This window comes from Rousettus aegyptiacus, unplaced genomic scaffold (assembly GCF_014176215.1).
Source record: "Rousettus aegyptiacus isolate mRouAeg1 unplaced genomic scaffold, mRouAeg1.p scaffold_m13_p_1, whole genome shotgun sequence".
NCBI classification, from domain to species: domain Eukaryota; kingdom Metazoa; phylum Chordata; class Mammalia; order Chiroptera; family Pteropodidae; genus Rousettus; species Rousettus aegyptiacus.
Genome location: NW_023416284.1, coordinates 155,914,241 through 155,935,568, shown reverse-complemented (window position 1 = coordinate 155,935,568; position 21,328 = coordinate 155,914,241). Strand labels below are relative to the sequence as shown.

Below are 21,328 nucleotides of genomic sequence, written 5' to 3'. Positions count from 1 at the left end.
TGATTGTCGTATGTTATAATGCACTGTCCTGGTAACATTGCTTAAACTTACGTCTTTGTTTTCTGAAAATATAACTATTTGTGACTTTCTTTGTGAAGCTAGAAGAGAATCATTAGTACTCTATTAGCATGGAGTTAATAAAAGGCTGACACTTTACTAGATATTTTTATTTGAAAAAATAAATGGAGCAGCTGTGTCTCATTCACGTACAAAGTTATCACTCTACTTCTGACCACAAAGTGCATCACTAACCCTGTTAGTCATCTTGCAAATGTGCTCCTTGAGTCACCAGAGACATAGCTGCTAGAAAAGTACTTCAAAAAAGACATTTAACTTTGCAAAAATTCATCTTTTTACTAGTGCAAGGAAGATTTTGCTCCATTAGTTAACAGACAGGAATAGCATTGCGAACATTCATATATACAAATAATGATTTAAGCAAAACAGCAGAAATACTGAATTCGAAGCATCTTAAATACTACAGTAGAAAAAAAACAATATTTTGGGGTTGTTAATATCAGCAAATGTTATCCATTTTTTATGTTTATGAAAATTTTTAATGCTCACGGAAATATTTCTAAAATTTTTCTAAAATAATTATGCATTCCATAAACATGTTAGAAACAATAGAACCCTGTCTTAATGAACGAGTCTTCAGTATACAAACATATATTCATTATTGCAAAAGGATTCTGTTCAGCAACCACCAAAGGGAATAAGGCTTTTAGTCTCTCCATTAAATGAGAACACATTGTTATTCTACAAGTAAACCCTTCTATTCTTTCTACTTTTCAATTTTGTCAGTGTGTCTTTCTGCATTTAATCTGCTGCCTAACATTTTTCAAGGTTGTATCTCTACCTCTCTTACCATAGAAAATGCTTGGGTTTCATGTCAGCCTTTTATTTGTATCAGAAAGACCTTCTCTGTTTTCTTTTTGGTAAATAATATGTTTTGAGCGATTGAAATTACTGGGAGTCTTTAATTTTTTTTTGACATATCAGGTATTACTGTAGTTTCCATTGTGTATTAAAATAATGGGAAAAAATTTAACTTGTAGAAAGAAATTATAGATGCAGAGAAGAAAGAAGCTCAAACATTTTGATATTCTCAACCTCATGTCTATGGAATCCCAGAAATGTATTCAAAATTGGGAGGACAATAGGATATTATTTTGTTATTTGGGGAGCAGTGAGTAAAGGATTCATAGTTTTCTAATGAAATCGTTGACTCAGAATAGTGAGAGAGAAACATCGAAATGACTAATTTACTGAATATCATCTCTCCATGGATAAAGAAAGAAATATAAAGAAAGAAATATAAAGTCTCACGCTTTAAAATCAAATCACAGGTTAAAAGGCATTTATGGGGAAGAGACTTTTAATGATGAAAACCTGAACCCGATTACTTAGTTGGGTCTATTCTTAGGTTCCATATGAAATGACTCACCCTTCACAAAGCTTTTAGTATATTAATGCTCTGAGATTTTAATGTCTTAAATTTGGTGGAGCCAGAGGACATACATTACTTAACGAGCACCCCCAGTTATTCTGATGCAGGTAGTATGGAAACTCTATATTTTAACCTTGTAAGACATGTCAAATTCCTTCTGGAATGAGTCGGAGTACAGGTAAATCATTAATTAAAGTGTTTAATATATCGTTTCCCCTTTCATTTTAAATTAATCATGTTTTCATTAGAAACTAACAGTCTTTGGTTCCTTGACTCCCTAGAAAATCACATTGCAGGATAAATATTTATGACCAAGATTAGATATTTAAACTCAACTATTTAAATATGAATTAACAGGAACAGAACAAATGCTGACGAAGATGTGGAGAAACTGGAACCCCTATACATTGCTGGTGGGAATGTAAAATGGCTCAGCTTCTGTGGAAAACATTCTGGCAGTTTCTCAAAAATTTAAGCATAATATTACCATATGATCAAGCAATTGCACTCTTAGGTATATTCCCCAAAGATGAGTGCTTGTAGGGAAGAAGGGTAAAATGGGAAGCAACTGATTAATGAGTTTTGGGTTTCCTTTTGGGGTAATAAAAATGTTTTGGAACTAGATGGAGGTGCTGGTTCATAACATTGTAAGTGTACTAAATGCTATTAAATTGTTCACCTTAAAATATTTAATTTTGTTTTATATCGATTTACCTCCATAAAAAATGCAAAAAATCAGTTAATAAGTTGAATTAGTTAATAAGTTAACTTCGATTTGAAATTTACGTGAGAAGATATGGAAAATTTAGTTTTCTATTTTATCTGCTAGATTATATGAAATATTTAACTTAAATCCATAAAAAGAAAAACTTTCATCAACTATTAATCCTCTGTACGATGTCTAGGAGTAAGAATATTTGATCTCTTGCATACAGTGCCTCAAGTCCTGCTTCTTCTTCTGGTTACTCCTGTCCTTTGGCTAAGAGACTAGAAGAACTAAGATTAAAATGCAGATACTATCTGGGAAGATTCGATGCATAATTTTATGTGTCAACTTGATGGGGGCATGAAGTGCCCAGACATTTGACCAGACACTATTCTGAATGTGTCTGTGAGGATGCTCCAGCATGAGATTAACATTTGAATTGGCAGATTGAGTAGAGCAGATTGTCCGCCCAAAATTGGTGGGCCTCATCCAAGGCTAAAGAGAACAAAAAGGCTGACTGTTCTTCAAGTAAGAGGGAACTCTTCCTGCCTGACTGTGTTTGAGCTGGGACGGTATTTTTTTTCTTGTCTTTAGATTCAAATTGTGAATCTTAAGCCTGCTGACCTTTAAACTGGAGCTACACCATTGGCTCCCCTGGAGTCTCCAGCTTGCTGATTATAGATCTGGGAACCTTTTGGTCTCTGTATTACATCAGCCAATTCCTTAAAATAAATCTCTTTCTATATACATATATACGCATCCTACTGGTTCTGTTTCTCTGGATAACCCTGATACAGAGGGGAGTTACAATAAGACATTATTGGTTAGGAACACTTTAGTTGTTTACTAGCTCAGTCCAGAAAGAATGAAGATTTTGAAGAAAGAAAGGTCAAGAGCCCAAGGCACGTCTTTGTAAGTCTAAATGGTGAGGTGGGGGGAGTGGGGTCAGGGCACTGTGTGTTCTTCTTGGGGAACCACACAATAAAGACAGTAGAGCCAAGAAAGAAATGGAGAAAATCTGAAAATAGGTTCTGCTTACTTGATAATGCTGTCTGGTATTTTTCCTAATTCTATTAATGCCTACTTTTTGTTTTGTCATTTTATTGAGGGGATGTTGGCAGTATTTGATTGTTATACAATATGAATTTACTGTACTAATGCCAACACTTCATCCTTTTCAAAAGCCAAGTCATAATAAGGAATACTAAGCATAAAATGCAGTTTAGTGAGATGAGAGTGGGAATAGGATATTCGTAGCACAGAAATATTGAGCAAGTTTATTTAAAAAAGAGAAAGAGGGGGAAAAAATCTCCACAGAATAAATATGTAAAGACCTCAGAAAAGATTTCAAGAGTAGCTGGTAATAAGACAACTGAGAACAAATCTCTGAAACAAAATAATATTTCTTAATATATTGGCAAAAAGCATAATCTACTTCTAGTATTTGCAAATATATTCATTAAAACTATAAAGTAACTCAAGTTAAATATAAATCTTATCGTACACCTGCTATACACAAACCGTTGTGTCAGATTAGAGGTGATACTGGACTCACATTGAAGGAACTTTTAAAAGGACACATTGAATGGCCACGATAATAAAATAAAGACTAAATAGTGTTAACAAATTCTTCTTTTTAAAATGTAGACTTCATCTAAGATGTAGCCTTTTGGACAATACCGGATCATTTACATCTCCTACCACATGGACAGGACTTCCCAGCACCTGGTAAGCACACAGCAATGTGTTGGAAGCATGGCAAATGGAGTGAGAAGTTCCCCTGAAGTCTACGGGCATCCACATGGGAATATGAACAAAGAACAGCGCAGGATAAAGCAGTGAGGAGGAGGGATCCAGCTGAGCCAGAAGACAGGAGGAGGATCTATGGAGAGGAATGTACTGAAGAGGAGACTGGACCCCTGACTAAGCAAAGCATCCAGAGATAATAAGTCCTTATACTCAAAGGTCTTGCTTTAAATCATGGCCACAACTGATTGTCTGACTCAAAGGCAATCTAATAGGCTGGCCTGGCAGGTGTCCTCCTACCCAAGTAGCTAACAGACCCAGTAGGGTCCTCCCTCAGACACAGGGAGGGGCTGCTTGAGACGATGGGCCCAGGAAGACTGGAGAGTTGAGGCAGAGAAGCTGAACTATCTAAAGGATGTCTCAGTTCTTCAGTTGGCCAGAAGTGGGACTGTCAAGATGGCTCTCTGTGTTCTTGTTATTATTAAACCCCGGCACCAGAGGTAACATGAATACAGGTGTGGCCTGAAAGAACCTGACTTGGGGTGCATGTATGCACACACAAGCATGCACCTACACTTGTAGAAGAGATGAGAAAAGAATATTTAAGAAAAGAATCAGCATAAAGCAGAGGTGGTTTGAGGTGGAAGGAGAATAAATGGAAATGAGAACAGAGAAAAAGCAAAGATACACTTTCTCTGTTTTTCACCAGGCCTGGGGCATATAGCTGTGCCCATGAAAGTCATGATGCTACTTCTGGCAAGATGCGGTCCTTCTTCATCATTTAAGAATCCAGAAATAAGAGACAGGAAGCATGGAGGCTAATGCATTCTGAAGACTGAAAACGTGAATCCTGGCAACTTGAACACTGTAAAAGGAGTGTGGTGCTATTTTCAGAACTCAGGCTTAAAAAGTCTTAGGAATGAGACATGCTGGAAGCTTATTAATGTAACTAAATAAGACAAGAATTTCTGGAAAAAAAATACTGTTTTTTTTTTTTTGTAACATTTATGGTGCCTCCATTTAGAACCAAGGTTTACTCTCTTTATTATAAAATACATGCTTATTGTTTAACATTTTGAAAATATAAAAGGCACGAAAATACATTGATATATGTATGTATGTGTGTGTAATCTGGTAATCCCAGAATCTCGAAAAATCAATGCATATTATAAAAATCGGTCTCTTATAGAGGTTGTATCTGAGCTTAAAATGTGAAGGAGTTAATTATAGCTTAGAATCAGTTAGCTTACACCAGTCTACAGAATGTAACTTTTGGACATCACAACTGACATGAACGGGTCATGAACCAGAACTTCAAGTCTTAAGAAAACACGGAGCTGATACATTCTCCATTAAGGCTGACTTCGGTCTGTGCACTCTGGCATGTGTGGCCAATCTGAGGTAAACTGGGCGGTTCTGGATCAGTGGTCACAGACAAACCCAGCTAAAGAAGCAGGCTATTTGATCTGAGATACTGTGCTTACTGACATAAGTTCCACTGTACCCAAGGAACAAGCTGCTCTTTTATTTTGTAATAAAGTTATTTTAGGGTGTGTCTTGAGAAAGCACCTGAACATTCTTATGTTATAAGCTGCCAGAACATTGGAGCTTGAAGAGTCTGTAGTGGACAAAGCATGGTGAGAGTAAGGGGGAGCTCAAAGCTCTGTCCCCAGCCAGCAGAAGAGGCCATGGCAAGAGGGTGAAGCCTTGCTTCTGGCTGGACCAGGAGTTTCCTGCTCAGTAAGCCAAGAATTAGGAATGGGTAGGGAATGCTAGTCTTATCCCCTCCTGCCCTACTGTCCATTCTATTTGAGAAGCCCCCTTTCCTTCTACAATGTACCACTCCTTAACAAAATGTTTAAGGGTTGACGGGTGCTGCAAACAAAAGGCTTGAATAAAGAGTTGTATTCACGATGAGCCAGATATCCTCCTCTCCTGTAGGTCCAGATGCCCAAGCAACTACACAAGATCTAATGAAGCCTATATTCATCGTCACTTTCCACCATACCCCCAGCGTTCTATTCTGCAAAAGAGTATACAATTCAATCAATGCAGTTGCTTCTATGATTGACTTTTTCATTACAAAACGAAATCATTTCAAAGTATTTGCTGAGCTAAGTTGCTGACCTAAAACAAAAAAGAACTACTAATGAACAGCAGTTAGTACTTGTAGCAAGGTCTTGAAGGAATTCCACCAGGCTTGTGATTTATTGTTCCCACTGTACTATGATGCTTAAAAAAAAAAGAGGTGCATATTTACAACTAATTATCATTGTTGCTTAAGCAGCATAATAAACTGTAACCAACAGGTAATGGATAATCAGCATTATAAGAATACCCTGGGAAAAAATGTCATCTTACAATATATCATTTATTAAATTCGATATATCGCAAATTTGATATATAAAATTGAATAAAAAACCACATCATTGTAATACAGGACATACCAAAGTAATAATAACTTTCAAGATGCAGAGATAGACATATCAAAAATAAGTAGATTACTAAACATACCTGAACTAATTCTGCCTTTAACTCTTCTTTTTCCTCCTCAGAGAGCATGTTAGAGAAGTCAGCACTGGTTACAGTGTCTTCATCTCTTCCTTGTAATGGTTCAGTCTCCAACAAACCTTTAGGCGATATTGATGAAATATTATGCAATTTTAAAAATGAATTTAATCAACTTCTACTTCCATAGTCTGCAACTCTAGATACACTGACCCACCCATTAAAAAAGAACTAAAAATTTAAGGAAAAAAATCTTTCTAAATGTGTGATGAGCTGCTAACAAAGGAAATACTAAGAAACCAAAAACACTAAGTGAAAGGCGGCAGCCAGATATGCAAACAAAACAAGTTTTCATTAGTTCTACATTTGCCATCCAGATAAATTCCAGCTTTGGTTTTTGCTGTCTCATGGGGCGCAGGGGACAGAAGATAAAGTCCAGGGCCACTCAAGGAGAAGAGTATAAGGTAAGACCCTACATAAATCTGTGTCCCCTCCGGGCTACACTTCGACAATAAAGTGAACTGGAAATGAATACTTCTCTCCAGACCACCTGCCTGCCTTCCCTGAGAATTAATAAACCCTGAGTGGGACTGCATGTGCACTTGCAGCTTGAATGCTCACTACCAGGATGTTCCAAAGCAACTATGAGATAAGAATTCAGAGTGTTAAGACTTTTTTCCACTTCAGATGTAGTAATGGACAGATACAAGATCTGGAGCAGCTGCAGTTGTGAGGAGACATCATGAAAAAACTAATTTTGTCAGAGGGAAAATGAGAAGTGCCTGGGTTCTTTATGTCATTGTTGTGCCACAGGCTAACCCAGCATGGTTCAACTTCTAACTTGTTATGTGAGAGAAATGCCTTATTATTAAAAATATAAAGAAGTTCTCTAATGGAGTCCCTTGGCATCTGATCAACTTAAATGCGAATGTTCTCTGGAGGGCCCAGGAAACAGGCCCACGCATATACAGGAGGCTCATTTATGACAGAAGTTACGACAGAGCTGGCATTTATACATCTGTGGGGAAAGGAAAGTCTTATAAGTTGTCTTGAAACCAACAGTTAGTTATCTATATAGAAAAAATAAAATTGAACCCTTTCGCCATTCATACAGAGAAATCAAACTATAAACATTTTAGAAAGCAATATAGGAATTTATATTTATGAACTTCTAGGTAAGAAGGGATTTTTTTAAGACACAAAAAAGGGGATCTATGAAAGAAAGGATGGATAAGATTAAGTATGCCTCTTCATCAAATGTACTAAGTGGAAAATGAAAAGACAAGTCACTCAATTGAAGAAGATATCTCTCACATGTATAACTATCAAAAAATTCATTCCTAGCACATACAGAATACCTACAAACCAAATTTTAAAATATTAATAACCCAAAAGAAAAATGGACCAAAAGACCTAAACAGTTTCTTTATACATAGAAATCACGAATGTTAATAAACCCAAGAAAACATGCTCAACCTCAGTGATGTTCAGGAAAGTACATATTAAATCATTTTACACCCACTGGATTATCAAAAAGTTAAAGTTGGACATTACTGAAAGTTGGTGGCTGTGTAAGACAGAAACCTTTATACAATGCTGGCAAGAATATAAATAAACACAAATAACTTAGGAAATAATTAACACTACCTAACAAAGTTGAACATTTAGACACCCTACAATCAGGCAAATCCATACCCATGTATATGCCTGAGACACTTATATACCAGCATCAGAGATCATTAATAAGAACTTTCATGGAAGCAAAAGACCATTACATTAAGTCATATAAAAGTCCATAAACAGGAGAATGTGTAAGTATATTGTGGTCCATTTACACAGAAAGACTGGGTAATAGTGAAATGAGTGAATGTATACTACGTGAATGAAACTAGGGAACAAGATGCTGAATGAAAAATACAAGTTGCAGAAAAACAAAAAAGTATGATTCCAATTATATGAAGTCCAAAACCATGGAAAATCGAAATAAAATATTGTCTAGGGATAAAATTATCAAGCAAAGGCAATGATAAAACACTCAGGACCATGGTTTTCTTTGTCGGGGTGGGAGGGGACGATGGCAATGGGGGACCTACAGGTGATCTCCACGGCACTAATGCTAATGCTCCATTTCTGGACTCCAAGTTTCTGTGCATGAGTATTTTCTGTACTTTAAACTTATTTTGTAAATATTCTTTTGCGTATTTAGTATTATTATTTGATAAAACAATTTAAAACAGATTTTGTCAAAAGTCAAAAGAGAAAAAGGTAAATAATTATCCTACAAAATGAGAACATTCTAGTTAAAGAGAGCAAAAATATGGCTCAATTTACAAAGTTCTTTTGAAGCCGGCCTCACTTTTGAGTTGACTGTACCCACATCTTTTTGTCTGAACCAACGGTATACCATCAGCACCTGTGTCACTACTGATACCCTAACACAAGTCAGTGAACATGGCCTTGATGCTCAGCACTGAATGGACAGACCAAAAGATCCTCCCCTGAGAACTGATAAACGCTGAGAGGGACTACATGTGCACTTGCAGCTTGAATGCCCACTTCCTGGGTGGTCCAAAACAACTTCGTGATAAGAATTCAGAGTATTAAGATTTGTCTGACCCAAGTTCGTCAGATCCTTATCTCCCCTATGTGCTCGAGAGGCGTGTCAGTACTAAATAATGTTCTTTTTCATAAGTAATACCTGTTTATTATAGAAGAGAGTAAAATAAAATTATCCGTTATTAATTACAATCACTATTAATCACACTATCCAGAAATAATTATCCCTTTGGTTTATCCCTACTGATATTTCTCCTATGCATTTGTCCATATATTCTTACATATTTTTATGTAAATTTACTGTTGTGAACTTGATTTATTTATTCACTCATTAGGACATCATGAAAATCCTTTATGTCTAAAACCACAACTCTAATGTGTAATTTTTGATGGTGTACAGCATTTTGTCTCATGTATAAATGATAATTTATCCTGCTTATTGGGAAGTTGGAGTGAATGTTTCCTGGCCATGTCATTGATAAAATCTTGATTTCTTATACATTAGAATCTAAGGACATGGACATTGAGAAACTATAGCCTAATTATTCCCTGGAAAGGCTGTGCCAGTTTCTTGTAAGCACCAGTAATCTATAAGAATATCTCTAGGCTCTTAGTACAACAATGTAAATAAATGTTTTAAAGGGGAAAAAAGCACAGTCATTTAATTCTGCTAGTACGTACTTATGTTTAAATGTGGCCAATGTATTTTTAGTCATTGTTCTAGGATAACTGTCTAAATCAAGAATCAGCAGCAATTCCAAGCACAGGTTTAAAAGATGGGCCCAGCAGATAAGCTGCCCCCTGCATTGGAGATTAGGAAACACTATGATACAGGCCTGTAAAATATTCTGGTCTTCTTCCCAACTCAGCCTGGCCCAGGAACTTAGGGATATTGCTCAAATTTAGCTGGAACCCAAATTCTCAAACTTTTCCTCTCTTGGACATGTGAGAATACATGTGCCAGGCCAGGGGATAGACAAAATAGTTCTAGGAGCTTAGGACTTTTCAAGACATCAAACATCTTTAGTATCTTCCTATATTCTAGGAAGAAAAGAAATCTTAAAATCCATTTTAATTGATAGTACATGAATTGGGAAACTTCTAATGAATTTAAGGACAGACAGACTCTCCAGCAGAAAGCTTCTACTCTTTAGGGGGGAGGTACACAAACTTTATAAAGTGAGATATTTTACACTGGCCTTTAGCCCTATCTGTCACAAGTCCCACTCCTCAGGGACATCATGGATCTTTCAGTCTTACTCCCAGAAACCAGCTGAACTGCAGAAGAGGGCTTGCACTGGCAGGTTTCAGCTTTTCAATACTAAAAGCCATAGGAACTATTAGGAAGCCCTCTTCTACAGCTCAGCTCTCATCAAGTTCCAAGAACCCTACCCACTAGGGACTGTGCTGACTTCCCGCTGCTGTTGTTCTGAGACACCCCAACTGCTTGTTTCCCTTAACTTTTCCTATCTTTCTAGTAGTTCTTTTATTAAATTCTTAAATCAGGTGCCCCTTTTGGGCATGCTATCCATCTGCTTCTTCCCTGGTCCCTGACTGGTGTAGGAAGGCTATCCTAATCTCTCTTTTGAGCCCTAGAAAAATATTTGTTTAAGGCTAGCCCACAGCAACCTGGAACACAGCCATGTGCCTATAAACTGGGCAAGTGCTGAATGGTTGGGTAGATTGGCCCTTTGTGTTTAGTTCCCCAAATGACACATTTGCGGTCAGTTAATCACACATGGGATCCAGAGGTCCACACAGTACCTTGTCACCTGGCGCCCCTGCAGGAAGCACTTGAGTTACTGGCCCTGGCCACAAGTCTGGATGGAGGAGGTAAAGAAAATTTTCCACAAATGAGAGAGCCAAGGTGAGGCTGAATCACATTGGAAGGGCTACTAGGCCCCAATCCAGCCAAAGATGACAAGATCATGAATTAATGTCTGCAGAAAATGTCAGCACCAGAGGACATTGTAGGGCCAGCTGCCCAAAGAGCCAGCAGAGAAAACAAGGCACTATAGGGGCCTTTCTTTCTTCCATATAACATATACCACCTTAACCAAGGCAAGGGAAAGGGGAGCTGATGAGGAGAAAGCTGAGCTAGGGGGTAATTTCACCAAAAAACTGAACATTATTTTAAGGGGTTTTAAAAATCATTGCATTGGAATGGCCTAAATCTATTTTCATTCTCCATTACCTAAAACCTAAGGGCTTAGGTATAGGTTTTTAAAAAATAAAAATAGAGCACATATGTGCACCATATAGTTTGAGCAAAATTTATGATCCACCTAAAGACAGTCATTTTACTTTCATTTGCATGCAATAAAATATATAGACTTGTTTTAGTAAAGGTAACAAATATCCACAGGTCTGACTCTAATGTAGGAATTGTACTTATTTATTGGCCAGATAACACCCTTTGGAAGCAAGCGTGTCTTAGAGTACTTGCCAAACTCTATCATGTGCCTATTTCCACTATACCTACAATTGACCAGTGATGATTCATTTAAGTGCCACCTGTGGGGCTGAATAACACAACAAACTGAATCAGATCCCAAAACAGAAGTCATTGTGGCTAGTCCTCATCTGGTGGACAAGGACCCTCGCTTGCGATATGTGGGTTAAGGGTCTGGCTCAGTCAGAAGCTGTTAGTTCTTAGTCTAGTCTGACTCCTATGCTTATACCCTCCCCTCTCTTACAAATGTTTGAAGAATAGTAAACAAAATGTTGGCAAGTGCAAATGAGAAGTGAGTTTTGGATTAAAGTGCCGCCTTCAACCTTGAAATGAAATCACCTATTGGCACCCATACACTTTTAAGGCACCCTGTCAAGCACTTCAGTGAATTAGGTCATGGCTTCACACACATGACTGAAACAGTACAGAGAGTCGTGAGTTAAAATGGTTACAAACTACGATTTCAGATGAGTTGTTGGAAAATACATAAAAGTTACAGAGATTCTTTCAAATAGCAAAATAACCTTGCAAGTATATGTTAGTGGACCATATTAAGGAATTAACAAATAAATCCAGCTATATAACCAAGCAAAGAAGAAAAGCCTATACTTTTAAAAAGAATACAAAATTATCACAGGACTTCATAAGAAAAAATGCAATAAAGTAGCTTAAATAAAAATTTACCATGTTTTAAATAATAAATTTAAGACTGTAATATTTATTACTTAATTATGCTTTCTTTATGATGCTTGGTAAAAATAACCTCAAGCAACATAAAATTTCAAAATATCTCTGTTTATTCCCCATGGGAAAAACTATTGAGCTAATCTCATTAAGGCTGAATTCATGATTATCTTTAAGTGCACAAAAAATTATACATGTTAATTCTAGGAGGGTAGAAATTAAAGATATAAAATAAGCTTATTTATTAGAATCATTTCTGCATATTTTCTAAACCTATCACAAAAAATCTAAATATTATGTCTCACGGATCTCCATCATTGATCTGCTCTCCATTCATTTATCAGTAACTTATTATTTAGCCTATTATTGAATGCATGCATAGTAGATGTGGCTTTAAAGGTGTGTGTTCCTGTTGCCCTGGATTTGGCAGAGGTCTCAAGTGCTAGGAACAATAGAGTGGGAGCTTAACATTCCTACTACATCCTTGAAACAAGGCTTGAACCATAAGGAACGACACACTAAGACTTGCAAACGAGTTATGCCAGGGCCTGGGGTCACCTAACTCTAGCCTTGGAGAATAGGGTAAAGAGCAAAGCAAGGAGAGAGCAGCATGGTAGGAAATTTGCATATGCAGATAAGTAAATTAAAGACAAATCATACTCCTATCTCCCAGCGGTCACCACTATAAAAACTTCATGTACATCTCTCCAGATCTTTTGCTATATATTATACACGCTTTTTTTTTTTTTACCCACTTAATGTTTCTGAAATCAGGATGCCTCTTTCAATCTATGGTATCTTACAATTAATTGGCGGCATTTTTCTTCCTTAGTGGTATATAAAACAATGGGTATCTTAAACTCTTTAGCATCTTAGCTTTGAAAAATAGGGACAAATATGTTTAAAATCTAATATATTAATGTATAATCTAATAATTTATATAAAACATATATATGTAGATATATCCATATATCTAAAAAAACAAGATAACAGTTTTGTAACTTGATTTTTTTTCCAGAAAACTTTCTCATCTTTTCCCATCCTATCAGAAACCAGACCATATCAAAGGTCCCCAGTTGATCCCATGATGTATCTAGAGCTGGTTTGCCCAAACCAATATTCAATCCACAACTGCATACTCTCCTGGTTGTTATGCCCCTTAAGCCTCTTTTCCTCAAACTACTGACTCCTAGAAGAGACCAGACTCTGTCCTGCAGAATTTATCTTAGTATTTTGATTAATGACTCATTAGGCGATTGCAAGATAGTTTGTTGATATAGAGACAACCCAATCTCAGAAAGAATTCCAGCTCTATCCATTTCAATTTTGTGATGATCATAGTGTGAAACTCAGTCTTTTCATCTGTAAAATGGGTATAATAATGTCTACCCTCAAGGGTAGGTTGTCAAGAGTTAGTTTTGCAAAATACCTAGCACAGTACCCAGCGTATAATAATGAGAAAATGTTAGTTCCTAATCTGATATTAGTTAGTTCCTAATCTGATATTAGTTCCTGACTGATATTCATCCTTAATCTGAATTGTTTATAAAATCCAAGTGTTATGAGAGAGAAAAAATTAGAAACTATTAATCTGTCCTCAGGTTGCTAAAAGACATCATTGGAGATACTATAGTGAATATCTCTGGAGAGGCCAACCAGGAATTTCCTGGAGGTGAGGGTATAAAACTGGATTCCTATAGTTTCTTGAGTCTTTTAGATTTGGGAAGATTGGTGCAGACCCCAACTGTAGGCTTGTCTTTAGGAACTGTATTCTTTATCTGCCCTGAGAAATGACAGGTGAACGTTCTTTACTCCAATGTTTGTGGCTGGGCTCACCATGCCTGGTCCTTTATAGCACGGGCCTCCCGACAGCATAGGCCAAGTCAGAATCATGGTTACATTTCAGTTATAAGGCCAGAGGTGGCAGCATAGAGTTAGGTGTCTCCAAATTGATGATCTGAGTCACTAGAGGATCTAAAACAAGTTGGGCTGTTTTCCGAGAAGCCTGACACAGGTAATGTCCAGTCTCAAAGTTCAAAGTCCGGTTTGGGAAATAAGTAAAGCTGCGTCAGAGATGAAGTACATGGTAGAGATTCTGAGACCTGAAGAAGGAAGCGCTCAACAGTTTCCTTCAATAGCCCTGTGTAGGCTTCTATTGGCTTTGCGCTACAACCCAGGACCTACCTGCGCATTCTTGGCCGTCTGGGTTTAAAGGCTCTTTCCACTGGCATAATGTCTTTTTTAGGAAGATGAAAGAGCCTGGGGTGAGGGGTGAGAGTGGGCTCTGAAGACTAGGAGGGCTCTGGAGCCGGTCTCGCCCTCAGCAATGGTCAGCCCTGGTCTCATCATCACACAGCACTTCATCAGCACCTGCAGCTCTCAGGTACTTGCTATTTTATCCCCCATGTTAAGTCTCTTTGACTACATCTTATTTCTTGTACTAGAATGCAAGCAACAGAATGACAGAAAGCCAGTTTTGTTCCTCCTGACATCCTGCATTTTCTAGAATGATTTATTCTAGCATGATGATGTATGAGCAGACCACACCAAAAGCAAAATATGCTCACTGTGTCTAGAACCACTGTTGAGAAAGTGTCTCTGAAAACAGCAGCCACTACTGTGACATTAATGTGCAAAGGTGACTACAGAATCTCAAGAGATTTGAAAGGATGACACTCCCTCCTCTGCTAATCTTTTCTGGGAACTATCAGTCTTTCTGATAGGGATAATTTCTTCTTTCTTATTCAAACTGCAATTTCTCTCCTCTTCCCTAGGCCCCAACCCCTTTTCCTCTCTCACAGATAACCATCATAGATGAACCATATTTACTTCTCCTTATCCCCAGCTCAACCCTACTTCAGTGTTTAAAGAATTACTATCAGGCTTCCCAATTGCTACCTCATGATATCTCTTGGCCTTGAGAGAAGTTACTAAGGAACACTGGACCCACAATTGCAATGAAGCAGTATAATAATCTTCTGTTCTCAAACTTTTTTGGGTCCCTTTCTCTGAATCGCACCAAAATATATCTTGAAACTAAGACAAAGCATCTCCCTGAACACAGAGACCATACTGAAAAGGGCATAACTGCTGCTATCACTGTGGGAACTTTCTCTCAGCAGCTGCTCAATTGTTCTCTTAAAAGATGCAGAATAAATGTTTTCTTTTTAATCACATGCTATGTGCCAGGTGTGTTACAGGCCATATCTCGTCTCATCCTCCCTAGAAACACATTAAGCAGATAGCATTAAGATAAAGGATTTCAAATTTTATGCAACTTGTGAGCTAACAAGTTAGCCTGCCACAGTTTCATGGATGCTGGCAGAAGACCCGAGACTCCTGGGATCAGACTCATCACATAGCTAGCAGCATGACCACCACATTCAGGTTTGCTTCCCTTGCCAACAAGATTCACAGGCAAGTTACATGGAGGGACCTAGATGGGAAATGCTCACATGGTGGGTCTGCATCACAGATAAAAAACTCTGAGCTCAGGGAATCTGATCCATTTTAATAGGCAGCAAGCGAATTTGCCTGACTTATACCTTGGTGGGAGACACCATCTTCATTCTACAGGACTGTAAGTGAACCTGGCTGCTGCTATAGAGAGAGGCACTATATCTTCTAAGGTTGTTACCTATTAACATCCTTGAAAGGTTAGTCTAGAAAAAAAACTGTCAGTGTCTCTGCTTGAAAGATGGGAAGAAATGCAAAAGATCTATGAAGAATAGTCTTCTCTAGGTTATGTTTCCTCATTTTGCAAATGAAGAAATGATGGCTCAACATGTTAAATGACTGACCCAACCTCACATGATTGATAAATGGTGGACTTAAGCACTGAATGCAAATCTGTCAGGTTACAGAGTTCATGCTTTTTTCAACCTGACCGCAACACCTCTTGCAGCAATTGGACAGGAACTAAAATGTCTCTCTATTCCACCTCAGAAAACCCTCCGTAAAACTTTCTGCTCAGCAAGACTGAGGCTTCCTGAAAGCCAAGGTCTGTAACTTTAATGTCTGCAGCCTCCCCACCGTTGAGCACTGAGGAGGGTCCAGGGTGGACTTACGTCTTCTAAACCTTCTCATATAGAAGTTGTTCAATTAATGTTTGCTGAGTTAATCCCCTAGGATAGAAAAAAAAATTAAACTATCATGTCGTCTAGCCGCCCATTCCATATCTTTTCATTATCTATAATATTTATCTACCCATTTTAATTTTTGTTGGTATGACAGTGATTAAGGTTTTATCATCACAAACTCAGACTATTTAAATCTTAGCTAAATTTTATCTCCTTACATGCATTCTCCTTCCCCACCACCCAGTTTATATGACACTCAAATCAATATTTTGAACACATTATTTTCATTGTGTCAAAACCTAGTTCAAAAACATTCAATGGATGCAATCACTTCCAGCCTAAATTTGAAAATTCTTACACTAGCCTTCAAAACTTTCCATGGCCGGCTGCAAGCAATGATTCCAAAGATTCTGCCTGTGATTTCCCCACCTAAGCCAAAACGATCCAGACTGCTATATGCAGTGTCCCTCAGTCATGTCCTATTCAATCCTATGCTTTTGTGCCATTCCATCACTCACGGAAGTCCCTCTCCTTTTCCTCCTCAGTCTCTCCTCTAAGAAGCCTACCAGCTGCCAACAACACTAGAATAACAAGTTACATGTTGTGTGCCTTAAACTAATCTAAAATGTTGACATTTTTGCTTTCTATACATATTACTATATACATTACTACTAAATACTATATATAAAATACATTATGACTCGTATTATAAATTGCATTAGGACAAATAATACTATATGGTACCATAATTATAGCTAAACAAGTTTATGAAAAAATATTTCAAACATTGTCCTGTAGAAGTTTATTGTCCTTAAAACATCAAGGACACATGAGTCACCACTATTAATAGCACTGTTTTCTAAAGCTTTGGTTTCATTTAATAACGCAGCTAAAAAAAGGTCATGTATGCAATGCTCAGTCAGAGTATACTAATCAGTTGACTAAAGAAACATTTTATGCTTTTTACTAAGAATTTTGTTTGAAGATATGTTCAGGTTATAGATTAAATTCTTATACTCCACATTTTCAGGGTTTTTTTTTTTTTTTTTTAATATGCTGCTTAGGTGAGAATTCAAATAGTTGGATGCTAATTAAAATTGACTCTGATATCTAAAGAAAAATTTGTGGCTGGCCAAAACCAAACCGTGGTTAAATTTAAAAGTGACATGATATTATAGAGATTAATAAATTATGGAAATCCTTCCTTCCTTTCGCATTCATTCAAATGTACAAGGCAACTGTCTTCTGGCTGGAAGAGGAAACTTAACTTTGATATAAGATTCTCAGGCTATGTATTGTTGAAGTCACCAAAATTCAATAGAATACAAAAAATAGAAAATATATGGTATCCAACAGTTACACACGTACTGTACAGCCCTGAAGGGTGGGAAACCTTTAAAGAGGTCAAACCAATTAGGGATGTACATAAATCTTAACTATTATTTCTGTGGCTGTGGTCTGACTAGGACTCCTACTCAGCTCCAGGGACGAGAATCCTGGAGACCCCGAACAGGCCTTAAGTACCTAAGGCTTCCTGGGTCTCATGCCTAACGCATGACTATAAGATGCTCCTGAAGTCATTGAGAGCTTAGGAATTTGGGTGATGGATGGGACTTGTTTGTCCTATGGTCACAGTGGCACTGCTTATGGCCATAGGAGTGGCTTGCTTCATGATAGTTTTTTACTAGGCTAACTACGGAAACTATCATTGTATTAAAACACGACTTTGATTATTATGTATGACCAGCTGGCTATGGAGGCTGGCATCCCCAGGTTGGCTACATATTTGAGAGATATCATATTCTAAGATATCACTTGTGAAGCTTGGGTTCACATCACTTGCTGTGGTTTGTTAAGTCCAGAAGTTTTATTTCACTGGTTCACATTGCATCTTCTTTTGATCCCATGCTCCTCATCGATCTCTTGGATGAGTTTCTACTAACAAATCTCCTGGGAGATTGATTGACCAAGTAGACCAAATATTTTATGGCAAATACTGTGGTCTTTACATCTTCAGAATAAAATCTACTTGAGAAACCAAATAAATAGCAAAGGATCATTTGGTAAGCATGGGGAAGAAAAAAGAGAGTTAGATGACTTCTAGATATTGCTGCACTTATGCTATATTTTAACTGAATAGTTTTCTCCTCCTTTAGATTATGAGGTACTTTATCCACTGTTAATATTTAATTGGCTATCATGACCTTACATATGTACTATTCAAATGCCTATAAATTAAATCTGACAATTGACCAGTGGAACATCTCTCTTTTTGTAGTCTTACAGATAAAATAACTAAGACCTACAACCAATGCAATGGCCATTGAAAGAAATAGTAAATAACAAGTGACAGAGAAGGAGCAATCAGCACATACCAATACATCAGCTGTGCTGGTACCACTATTCCATCTTTGTGGGTGTGTCTAGTTCCTTTAAGGACTATATTAAGAGGCTAGCTTTTATTCCATCAATGTTCTTTTGAGTTTATACTTTTACATTCCCAGATCAAATAATGTTAAGTCCCCACTTCCTTAGAAAGGTTATAGATAAGTAAAATGAGAAAGATTAAGATGAATTAGGACCATTAGGACATGACAGGTGACCCTAGAATATTAACTGCATTTGGCAATAGAAGACGAAACAGCAGGATCTTATCCAACATCCTGATAAATTGAGAACTAATGTATACCTGAGACTATCTGTGGTAGAAGGGTGTCTCTCATGTTACCAGGACATAGTTGTGCTATACTTTCCAGACTCCAAGTTAATTCATGCCATTTAGAATATATCAATAAACAAACAAACAAACAACACTTTAGTTAACTGTGAACACTATAGAAAAAAGTTTTTAAGTTGTTTTATAAGTAAGTAAAAGGAACAAGTCTAGAAGACATTAGGTTTTCTAAAATGAAAGCCAGAAAGAGAGAAGCTGAAGTTCCTTACAGAGGATGTGATAGATGTGTTCCTCCAGGGGCTGCTTCTGAACTTCACTCCAGTGGGACCAACTTGAATCACGACTAAAGAGTGAGCCACTCAGACCTGAGCTTTTATTTCTCACATGAAGTCACATGACCTCATCCACATGAATGGCTTTTTGCTGGTTATGAGCATTTCAGTGGCCATACTCAAAACCACAAAGGAAAACACTAAGTTAATTTTCAATGAAAAGATATAAAATATTTGTCACAAATCTCAGCTTCAAATACAAGATTTAGGCATTTGGGATATTCTCCCCATTTCAAACTACTATTTGCTACTCTTGAAAGATATAGTTTGACACACATATAAAATAGGTGCATACTGGACAAAACTGTAACTTAGACCAAAAGATCCCCCCCCCCCAAAGACATAAAAACACAACAGCTACAAATTTGTGAATAAAAAAACAAGCAGTTATGGAAAAAACAAAAATAGCTATGTTCTTGATGGACAGACTCTAGGAACTTCCTTCTCTGAATAACCACCTACATTGCATGAAAAATTAAACTATTACAGGAATGTGTATAGACAAAACAAACATAGGAAGTCCATTTTAATCCTTAAATTATCTTTTTCTTTGCATCCTCACCTTAGCAAATTTACCCCTCCTGGAACTTGAAAAAAGATAAACCTCAGAATCTAACACCCAATCTTAGATTTTTGCCTCCAGCAAGAACAGAGACAGTCTCACTTGTATTACTAAGAAAATGCCAACGTAACAAATTATTCTGATTTCAAATTCATAAACAAAACATAACACTTAAAGAAAAAAAAATCCCCTCTGTTTCTCTCCCTCCTCTTTACTTCCTCTTTCTTCTTACTCCATCAAAAAAAGACTTGAGAACTAGATTTTCCATTCATTCGTTTGATGACTTGTCCTGAGATACCCAAGCTACAGCCCAGGGCTCTAAGACTAGTTTCTACCTTCTCTAATCCCTGAAGGAGTAGGACAGACACAGCTGTGCCCTTAGTCACCTTCACTAGACAGGCTGCATTCCCATCCTCAGTCATTCTTTGAATGTTCACTGGTCTTTATAAAGTGCTACACCATCTTTTAGGGTGAGTTTAGGAAAATAGTAAAACCATTCCCTCTGCAATGGAAGATATCCACTATGAATGTGAAGTGGGACAAAATATAACTCCCCCCTCTCCAAGGTATATGTAAAGAAAGGGGTAGATAGTATGAAAGTCCTCTTCAGACAGGCCAGAGCTTGTTAAAGTTCTCTAGTCCTCACACAACATCAAGGCTATGGTGAGGATCAGAGAGTGGTGCCATGACGCCAACACGGAGAGCCTGGATCCATGGCTTTTGGTACTACGGCCAGATTTGGAGGTCTGTCATTTAAAAAGCATTGGCCAGAGGTATAAGCAGTTGTCCCTTTATGCAATCAGTTTAGTAACATTCACATTTGCCAGTTTCACTTATCAAATCTTTGGCATTTCAAATAGCTACTACTTCACAACGTCCAGGAGGAAATCTCCTTTTCTCTTAAAATCTGGGTAGGAAAATGAATGTTAAAAGATGAAAATACGTGTTTCTGAATCATGAACTGTTTAGCAAAAATAAAATACACAAGAACTAGGAAAGCTTAAGGCAAGCCATACAAAAGAAAATGCAATGGCCAAACCAAATATGAAAAGACAACCAAATTAGTAATAAAGGAAATGCAAATAGAAATGACATAGATATACCAATTTTTCATCTAGACTAGCAAAAATGTAAAAGTTGGATAATACTTTATATTGGCAACATTATGAATAAATAGATCTTCCAACATATTACTGGCTTCTGGACTGTGATAACTGATTGAGAGACTTTGACCTTGCCATCCCACTCTTGAGAATCAATCTTAGGGGAAAAAAAAGTCAACCTATAAAGATAGGTAGTAAATATTTACTGCAGCATTGTTGGTAGTGGTACAAAACTATAAAAACCTGTCCATCAGTAGAGGAATAAATAAAACAAGTACAGTGTACCCACAGTGCGTACTATTTTTCAGTTATTGAAAATAATGACCAGAAAGAATATTCATTGTGTATTGTCAAATGGGAAAAGCAAGTTATATATAATCCATTTAGGGAGAGGGATAAAAATTGTTTGGGAAGGCAATCTTGTGTAAGCAGTCTTTGGACCCCCACTTAGCCAAATCAGAATTGGCCTTGGGCCT

The 21,328-nt window shown here is 37.3% G+C and overlaps 1 protein-coding gene across 6 annotated transcripts in view; it reads right to left on the bottom strand.

Annotated features, from left to right (window-relative positions):
- TPD52L1 (TPD52 like 1) overlaps nt 1–21,328 on the bottom strand; it is an 84,153-nt gene that overhangs the window by 25,152 nt on the left and 37,673 nt on the right. For all 6 annotated transcript variants that reach the window (XM_016161341.2, XM_016161342.2, XM_016161343.2 and 3 more), the window contains exon 2: nt 6,417–6,532. In XM_016161341.2, coding sequence (XP_016016827.1) covers nt 6,417–6,532 — 116 coding nt within the window. The remainder of the gene's footprint in view (nt 1–6,416; nt 6,533–21,328) is intronic.